Here is a 10,249-nt window from a genome sequence, read left to right on the forward strand (position 1 = left end):
CCAATTGCCATTAGATCAGTCTTGCCAAAAAATGTTCGAGAGTGTTTGACACATGTTTGCATTTTCTTTAATAGGTTGTGCGGGAAGGAATTAGAATTGGATAAGTTAGATGCATTACATGAACATGTAGTCAAAACATTGTGCAACCTGGAAAAGTTTTTTCCGCCATCTTTTTTCAACATCATGATCCATTTAATGGTTCATCTAGTGAGAGAAGCAAGGCTGTGTGGGCCGGTGTGAGCGAGATGGATGTATCCATTTGAAAGAAATATGAAGGTACTTAAAAGTTATGTGCGTAACCACTATCGGCCAGAAGCATGTATGGTTGAGTGCTACATATCTGAAGAGGCTGTGGAATTTTGTTCAGAGTACATGGCTGGAGTTGAGGCAATAGGAATTAGCAAACCAAGAACTGACCCAGATGATGTTGATAGAGGATTAAGGGGGAAAGGGACAATGGTGACAGTGTCCAAGCTTGAACTAGATCAAGCTCAATTAGTCGTAATGAACAATAACGCAGAGGTTCAACCATATATAACGTAAGTACCTTTTTTTTTATTAACATTACTTAAGTCACGATGAACAATAACTTGATTTACCTTACTTGTTTTACAGTGACCATATGGAGCTGTTACAATCAATGGTTCCAAGAAATCAAAAAAATAAACAAAAATGGGTTGCAGACCAACATCGTCAAACTTTCATTGGGTGGTTAAGGAATACCATTATATCAAAGTTGAACGAACCGAATCATGGAGTATCTGATGTGTTGAGTCGTATTGCCCTTGGACCAACTTTTGCGGTTGGAAAGCATGAAGCGTACATTGTAAGGGGTAAACGTTTTCATACAAAGTCAAAAGATGATGCTCGAGAGTTTCAAAATAGTGGTATACGTATCGTCGCAGAAACTATGCACTTTGCAAGTGCAAAAGATAGAAACCCTGTTTTAGGTACTATGACGTATTACGGGGTCATTGAAGAAATATGGGAGCTCAATTATTTTGCGTTCCGAATTCCACTTTTTAAATGTTCTTGGGTTGACAACAACGTTGGAGTAAAAACTGACGAGCTTGGTTTTACTTTGGTTGATTTAAGTAAGAGAGGAAGCAAGAATGATCCATTCATCATGGCTAGCCAAGCAGCTCAAGTTTTTTACATTTCTAATCCGGCTAATGATAAATGGTCTATTGTTTTATCGACACCAGAGAGGAGGTTCTTAGAGACTGAAGAGGATGAGGAGAATACTGACTTATGTTACGATGACTTCATTGTTGGACAACCAATTCATGAGGAACTTATGGGAATTGATCGTAACATTGAGGAAGATGACGCTGAATACATTAGAAACGATATCAATGAGGGAATATGGGTCAATTGTGATTCAGGCAAACATAAACAAAAAAAGAAAAGAAAACGTGTCTAATTGGTAACTTGATATATAGCTTACTTTATATTGTGGTTGTGAATGCTCCTGAATACTTAACAATTTGTTTATGCTTTTAATATTTCATATACACTACTTGTTATATATATAGCTAATTTTAAAGTTTGTTTATTAATGGTGTAGACATGGCGAACTCGGAATGAGGATCTGATTCGGGCGCAGAAAATGAGTGTCCAACCACAATACCTACACGAGGGCCGACGCAAATGCGTGCATTAGGCTCAATTAGAGGAGAAGCTTAGTCAGGGACAAATTCAGGTCTAGGGCCAAAACGATATCCTGACGCAGGCGCTCGGGACACCAGAGCATCCTGGACGTGTCAGGGCTACTGGGTATGCTATTACATGAAATGTTATTTATTTAGTTACACAAATAAAATCGTTGCTAATTTGCATTTTATGATTTGTAGGTTCCTGACCAGGGCATCTCAACTGTTCGGCAGGAAGAAAAGGGAAGTGTCTGATGTTGTGGCTCGGCAAGCGAAGGAGATTGAAAAATTAAAAGCCGAAGTCCAATCTCTTAAGCAGCAGAGAAATGCTGCCGAACAAGAGGAAGAAGGAGAGGTGGCTGGTGAGGCGTATGTTCCACAACCATACGCTCCTCAGGATGAGGTACAACCACAAACTTATGCTGAGGAGTTTATTTCCCTCAACGACCAAGGTATCCTGTACAATTTCGATGACAATGCGGCCCTTAATCAGCAAGTACATCTCTGCTCTGACAACATCGACAACATTGTGGCCCGAGGGTATTTGTACGAGCATGTTGGTATAATCCAAGTTCACTGCCAGAACTACGATGATTCACATGCCCGGATTATGGTTTCGGAAATCCTGCAAGAGGACGCTGAAATCCCAGTCCCAATTGAAGAGTGCAGATATGTTAGGGACGTATACCAGATGTTCCTTCCTTGGCCTAAACACTTAATTTTAACAACCGAGGTAACTTCTCAACTGAAATTAATTATTAATGATTAGTGGAGTTTGAATATCTTCAATATTCATCCGTAGTGAAGTAGGTTCTGCGAATATATGTGCTGCGGTGGGATGGATGAACAAACTACTGTTATATATGTGTTATTTGTCGTTATACAGCCATGTTCAAAATTTTTAGGGTCATTCAATTACAACCGTTATGCTGTCAAAATTTCGGTAGAATTTGGATAAAATTTGATATATATATATATTATGTTCTGTTTTGTTTAGGGTCCACTCGCTCAACCGCCCTCAAGACGTGATGCGTCAAAGGGGAAAGCTCCGATGCTTTCTCCACAAGGCCGTGGTGCACGGGAAGATGACTTGTTCACGGAAGAGAAGATGGCGTTGATCCCTAATTCGCTAAAATGGATGATTCATGAATTCCTGAGGCTCAAAGATAAACGTGATATAATCACAATTCCTGTCCCCCGAGGATTCATTGCACCGCGTACCCAGATCACGTTATCTGGAGAGGATTTGCAGCAGGTTGCTACGTGTGACTACATCGGCAACCAGGGAATGCTGTTTGGAATGATGTATACTCTTCTTTAATCTAATTAACCTTATATCAAATTATAGTTAAATTATTATAAGACACTCACACTTTTTTTGGCAGGCACATATGGGAGAGCATCAACGGTCTGAGAAAAATTTTCAAGTTTTACGACCCAGAGCTTCTCACAGTGCATGGGATCAACGATGAAGAACAGAGTCAGTCTTTTGACGATGCGGCAAGACGATTGGCTAATTGGTTATCATTAATGAACAACAACCACCAAATGTTCTTTATTCCTTGGAATATCGGGTAAACTTTATTAAATTCTTTAGTGCTAATTGTTCATTTCTATATTATGTCTTCAAATTATTTTTATACTATCTTACTTATATTCCAATATAATTTTCTAGGATGCATTGGACGCTAGTGGTGGTTACGCCAAGGAAAATTATCCATTTAAACCCTTTAAGTGGCCGCCCAATTCCCGAAGTAATAGAACAAATGATCAGAAGGTAATAATTTAATGACTTCTTATGTAACGAATTTAAATTAACTAACGAATTGAAATGCTAATATAATTTTTCAAAACAGGGCATTCATGTATATAGGGAACGCACATGAGTATCTTGGCCCGTGGCAAGGAATTAACCAAGCAAACTGTCCAAGACAACCTAAAAGCCAAGAATGCGGTTTTTATGTTTTGAAATATATCACTGACATCGTCGCACGTGCCAACCCCAGCCGTTACATACAAGATCAAAAAGCTGTAAGTTTTAATTATTGATTATAGTATATAAATTCTATAATAACAAATATATAATATACATATACATAAACTAATATAAATTTTTAATTTTTTTAACAGTTTGGGGGTAAGAAGCAATACGATCCAAAACCAGAATTGTTACCACTACAGCGAAAATAGATCGAACAATTGATGGCGGTGATTCACGGTGACGATTGAGGTTGAAAGGTCGAAGAATTTTTCTTCATTATGTAATTTTTATAGATTAACTTGTAGTTAGATTTATTAACTTATTAATATTTTTAACTAATTTTACATTAGTGTTTGTGTAATATTTAATTACTTTTATGAAATTAAATTATGTATTTTACCCAAATTTAAATAATATTTAATTTACATTTTAAAAAATAAATATGTAATTTGAATTAAATAAAATAATATATAAATTAATAAATATATAATTAAAATGTAATTAAAATTATATAATTAAATTAAAAAAAAATAAAAAAAACTGAAATTCGCGTACCTATGGCGTCGGTTGCTACGCCACATATGGCGTCGGTTATTGGCTAGGAACCGACGCCATAGGTACCCCTATGGCGTCGGTTCCCAGCTAATAACCGACGCCATAGGGGTACATATGGCGTCGGTTCATATAAACCCTTTAGCGTCACCCTGATCAGCGTCGATAGCGAATTTCGCGAAACCGACGCTGAAAGGGCTTAAAAACCGCCTCTAAAGGGGGTTTTTGTAGTAGTGCTTTCTTTTTATTTTTTTTTTATAAATACATAAAACTAAAAAAAAAAATATTTTCTCTCTCCTCTTTCTTTTCAATAATTTTAAAAAACAAAATCAAATATACTGTTAATCATTTAGGTTTATAAATTACACCCTTACCATCTATTTTTTAAATTGAACATTTTAACATGTGAGAATTATATATATTTTTTTTGCCATTTTTGAAAATAATGATCAACATCAAAATTAATCCTTTTTATGTTAATTTTGTTAGCAAAAATTAAGTAACTTTTAATTTAAATAAACTTTAATATATCAACTAAGGACATAAATTAATATCAACTCTGTTAGTTATTTTATATGTAAGAGTTACCAAATATCTAATTAATTATCTATATTCAAGAATTATACAAAAATTATTAAAGTTTAAAAATGATATTATCACAAATTAATTTTAGTAATTTAGAAATTAGACTATATATTGAACTGTTTTAAAAAAACTTATAAGGATATTGATAATATCTTAACTCATGAATCAATTACATTACAAAAATTTAGTTAGGTAATATATTATTATATTGTCTTAAGATACTTTTATACTATTTTTTTAGCAATATTTTCATTATCATGAGAAATTATTAATAAGTATAAGCATTTATTATATAGCTTATTATTATAGTTACTATATATGATAGTTTTTATAATGTAATTAATTTTATCATGTTTAAGATACTATTGGTAACTTTATAAGTTTTTACATATCGAAATTGCTTAATTAAAAAAATTTGTTGTTAGTATACTATATGGTAACTTTTAAATACAATATAATAAAAAAAAAATTATGATAATTTATGATATTAGTTGATATGTTGAATATTATTAAATTTAAAATTTTATTATTTTTCATCAACAAATTATGAAATAAGAAACAAAAAAAATTACTTTTAATATTAATCGTCCATTTTTAAAGACAGAAATATATATGTTTCCCACATATAAAAATAGTTATTCTATATTATTTATACATGTGTAAAATTCTGAAAGAAATTTTTTAAAGGAAAAGTTATAATTCATAAAACAACTAAATGATTGTTTTTTTTATATTATGTAACAAATAATTTTAGAAAATAAGATTTTTCTAAAATTTCTTATTTTTTGTAATTATTTAAATTTCGATATGTATGCTGACGTGACACATCGGTATTCGTGCAAATAATTTTCTTAAAGTTATTTTTGTAAATAAAATTAATTTTAAGTATAATATTAAAAAAACTCCCAAAATTATTGGGTGAGGAGGAAAGAGAAATAGATTAAAATTTAGGGTTTTAATTATTCTTTGTTTAATTTTTTATTATTTTATAATATTTTTAAATTTTAGAATAATTTTTATAATATTTTAATATTTTTTTGACATAAATTACTTATCAAAATAGACATGTACTGATTCTGAACAATCAATGATTTAGAACTCATCAGTTTTCATCCTCAATTTTCGCTACTTAAAATAGTATGAGTATCAAAATTGTAGTTTTATTATTTGTTTGTTTAGAATACAACAATGGCAATTTGAAAAGTATTGTTGGTTCTACTCGTGAGAATAAGCTCTTTCAGCAACAAAAATATGTTAGACTTTTATTTGGGCTTACATTAAATTTTATTGGTTTTATTAAAACTTGGGTTGATTGGATAGTTCTTTGCTGTGTTAGCTCATGTTGTTGGTGATCAATTGTTAATGGGCTTAGCATCTGTGAGTAAAGTCTAGGTGAAGCAGAAGTGTGGGCTTTTCTAGTTGACTGAAGCCTTTGATGAGCAGGCCCAGCCCAACTAGGGTTTTGTAGCTAAGTCCCCTCCCTAACTCTATAAATACATATTGTCTCATCACAATTGTATACTTTTGATAATCAGATAAAATAAACTGCTTCTGATTTAGAGATCTAGGGAGGAAGACTTAGTTGATAGTATTGCACTATCAAATTGGAGTAACTGCTGTGGATCAAACTGAGATAATTGCTATGGATCAATCAGGTACACATACCTAATTATTATATCTTATTATTGTGTTCTATGTTATATACAAATAGATCTTGGGTTAATTGTTAATTTATCTAACATGTGGTATCAGATTGCCTATTGTATATGATTTAGAACCTATAATTAGTATAATTAATTTGTATATGTTAATTATCCATAATTACATATTAATTTCGTTATTATTTTATGTTGAATTTTTTGTTTTTAAATCTTAAAACTTTAGGGGTTTTGTTTATCATTAAATTCTCGTTCTATTGATATATTATATGCATGAAATCATTGTGTATATTAAGAGAATTTTAACTTAAAAGTTTTAGGGTTTATATGATTATATTATGAAATTATAATTTGTGTTTTTTGATTTTATTGTTTTTAATCTAAAATTGATTATAGATAACTCATTATCAATTGTTTAAGAATGTTCCTACATAATTAATTTCGGATTTAACTAAGATTAGCATTACAATTTTTTTTTTCTTTTGTGTTCTTCAATTTTCGGATTGATTTTAGCCATAGATCTACCCATTTAGTCTTTAATACACGAAATTAATAGTGTAAATCAACTAGAAATCGAATCCCGATCGAAACCCATCCAAAATCCCCATTTTTTCGTCGATTTTTTGCCGAAATACGTCGTCAGACCCGACCTGGAGGGAACCGGGTCGCGTGACCCGGTTTCAGACCCGCCCAAGGAAGAAGAAGGACTTCCAGCCAGCAACGCCCACTCGCGCAGGTGGCGCGTGGGGCGCGTGGGGCCACGTCCGAGGTCCTTTTTCGACGTTTTTTTTTTCAGCGTGCTTAAAATTCAATTTCTGATTTTTCTATGATTTTTAATTAATTTTTTGACTCCGATTAATAATTATTATTATTTTAATGATAATTATGTAGTTAAAAAATTATTAAAAATAATTTTTGATAATTTTTCAAAATTTGTCGATCATAGAAAATTTTTTGGGTTTCTTCTCGTTCCATCAGACATAGTCACTCTCTTATTTGATTTATCTTGACTATGTAGTCTCCACCAATTTTCTTATATTCAAATCTTTTGATTATTTGTTGTTCTAAAGTTATAAAACTTGGTTGTTTGATACAAAAATAATGTGTTATGGTGGACACTTTATTTTTTAATTATCAATATAATAAAAGCAATTATATATCTCTTTTGGAAATTTGGTTGAAAATTATTAATTTTCAATGCTTGTTTTATCACCAAATTTCACATGTTGAAGAAAATATTATATCTTTTGGTTGACTATATGTGTAATTACTTGCCCAAAGGTAGTATTTACATATATTAGTTCACATTCCATGAAGTGCGTTAATATTAAATATACAATATTTTAATTATTTGCCCAAAGGTAATAATTTAAATATATAAATTTATTATTTTGTTGCTTGAATTAATACATATTTTTAAGAAATTTATTTGCCCAAAGGTAATAAAATTCTTAAATGATATGTATTTTTTTCTTTGTTGTTAACTTCATGAAGGTAGATCATGTGTGTACTATATTCTCACCCCAAAGGGGAGTTTATAATGACCAGTTGATTCTACAATATTTTCTAATACATTGCTCATATTGCTTATTCAAGTTTTAATTTTTGAATTTTTCAGTCTCCTTTTCTGTGAACAACAATAATGCTTCCATCCATATTTTGAATGCTTCCAACTACAAGACATGGAAACGAGATGTGGAATTTACTTTAGGCATAATGGATTTGGACTTGTGCCTACGAGAAGAAAAACCTGCTGATCTTACTGACTCCAGTACAGCTGCCGAGAGAACTCATCATGCACAATGGGAAAAGTCAAGTCGACTTAGTCTTCTTACTATGAAAAGATCCATTCCTGAACATCTATTGAGTGGTTTGCCAGACACTACAAATGCCAAAGAGTTTTTCAATGCGGTAGAAAAATTATACGACACTGATGAAAACACTGAAGCTGGACATCTTATGGATGAAATGACAACCATTAAGTATGATGAATTAAAAGGAGTGAGAGATTTTATTCTAAAATTGGTGAATATTCGGTCCAAGTTGAAAGATCATAATATTCCTCTTCCTGACTCTTTCATTATTCATCGAGCTCTTCATGCTCTTCCTGCCTCTTTCAGCCTTATCAAGACAGCCTACAACACTTACAATCAAACATGGACTATCAGCGACCTAATTTCTCAGTGTGTAGCTGAAGAAAGCAAGCTTAAAAGGGAAAAGAATGAATCTGCTAACTATGTTTCTCACCTCAAGCCCAACAAAGGAAAAGGAAAATTCAAGAATAAAAATGATGGTGCTACTAAACAGAATGGTAATGGTAAGGAGCATAAGAATAAACAGAAGAATAACAATGGAAAGTCCAAATACTCTAATGTGAAGTGTTACTTTTGTGAAAAATTGGGGCATTGGAGAACGGACTGTCACAAATTTAAGACTTGGTTAGAAAAGAAGCAAGCACAATCAGGTAATCCATTAGCATGTGTTTGTTTTGAATCTATACTAGTTGATGTTCCTATTGATTCTTGGTGGTTAGACAGTGGTGCTACTGCTCATGTTTCTGCTTCCTTACAGGGGCTAAGGGATCTCAGGAAGCCAAGTGAGAGGGAGTCCAAGCTTAAAGTGGGCAATGATGTTGGAGTTGAAGTTATCTATGTTGGAACATTTATTCTTGAATTACAGTCTTGTGATAAGATTATTCTGAACAATACCTTTTATGTTCCTACTTTTAAAAGGAATTTAGTTTCGCTTCCGCTTTTGGTTAAACAAGGATATTCTTTTCATTTTGCAAATGATAATATTGACATTATGCTTGACTCTCAAATTATTGGAAATTGCTTTTATTCTGATGGTCTTTACAAGCTGTCATTGGCTCCTTTAGATTCCTCTTTTAATGTTGTGAATACTGTGGGTAAAAGACCTCATATTAAGGAAACATCCTTATTGTTATGGCACAAAAGATTGGGTCATATTTCCAGAGAAAGGGTTGATCGTTTAATTAAATCTGAAATACTTCCTCCTCTTGATGCTTCTGATTGGGATACTTGTGTTGATTGTACTCGTGGAAAATTGACTAAAACAAGAAAGAAGACTGCAAACCGCAGTCAATCTTTATTGGAAATTATCCACACGGACACCAGTGGTCCTTATTCCACCACGTTGTGCAGAAATAAGTATTTTATCACTTTTATTGATGATTTTTCTCGTTATGGATTCACCTATTTAATTAAAGAAAAATCTGACGCCCTTGATAAACTCAAAATTTTTCGAAATGAGGTTGAGAAACAATTAGGAAGAGTCATCAAAGTTGTTCATTCTGATCGTGGAGGAGAATATTATGGTCGTTATACGTAACTGACAACACATGGGGCTTTTTGCAGAGTACTTACAAGAAAATGGTATAGTTGCTCAATACACTATGCCTGGTTCACCTGAGCAAAATGGCGTTGCTGAAAGGAGAAATCGCACTCTCATGGATATGGTTAGAAGCATGATGAGTAGAACAAATCTTCCAGAGTTTTTATGGGGTGAAGCACTTATGACTGCAACTTATATTTTAAATCGTGTTCCCAGTAAATCTGTTCCCAAAACCCCTTTTGAGTTATGGATTGGGCGGAAGCCTAGTCTGAATCATCTTCGTGTATGGGGTTGTCCAGCTGAAGTAAAGATTTATGATCCTAATTTGAAAAAGTTAGATCCGAGAACAAATCGCTGTTATTTCATTGGTTATCCAATGCGCTCGAAAGGCTATCGCTTTTACTGTCCTACTCGTGGTACGCGAATTGTTGAATCTCAGACTGCTAAATTTCTGAAATTTGATGTTG

General features: G+C 32.6%; 1 protein-coding gene across 1 annotated transcript; it reads left to right on the forward strand.

Annotated features, from left to right (window-relative positions):
• The first annotated feature begins 1,782 nt into the window (after positions 1-1,782).
• LOC133030814 (uncharacterized) lies at positions 1,783-4,074 on the forward strand. Its single transcript, XM_061103723.1, has 4 exons — positions 1,783-2,385; positions 2,650-2,957; positions 3,038-3,226; positions 3,328-4,074. The coding sequence occupies exons 1-4, from the start codon at positions 1,789-1,791 to the stop codon at positions 3,431-3,433; spliced, it is 1,200 nt and encodes a 399-aa protein (XP_060959706.1). The 5' UTR covers positions 1,783-1,788; the 3' UTR covers positions 3,434-4,074.
• The last annotated feature ends 6,175 nt before the right edge of the window (positions 4,075-10,249 follow it).

Source organism: Cannabis sativa, chromosome 1 (genome assembly GCF_029168945.1).
Source record: "Cannabis sativa cultivar Pink pepper isolate KNU-18-1 chromosome 1, ASM2916894v1, whole genome shotgun sequence".
NCBI lineage: Eukaryota > Viridiplantae > Streptophyta > Magnoliopsida > Rosales > Cannabaceae > Cannabis > Cannabis sativa.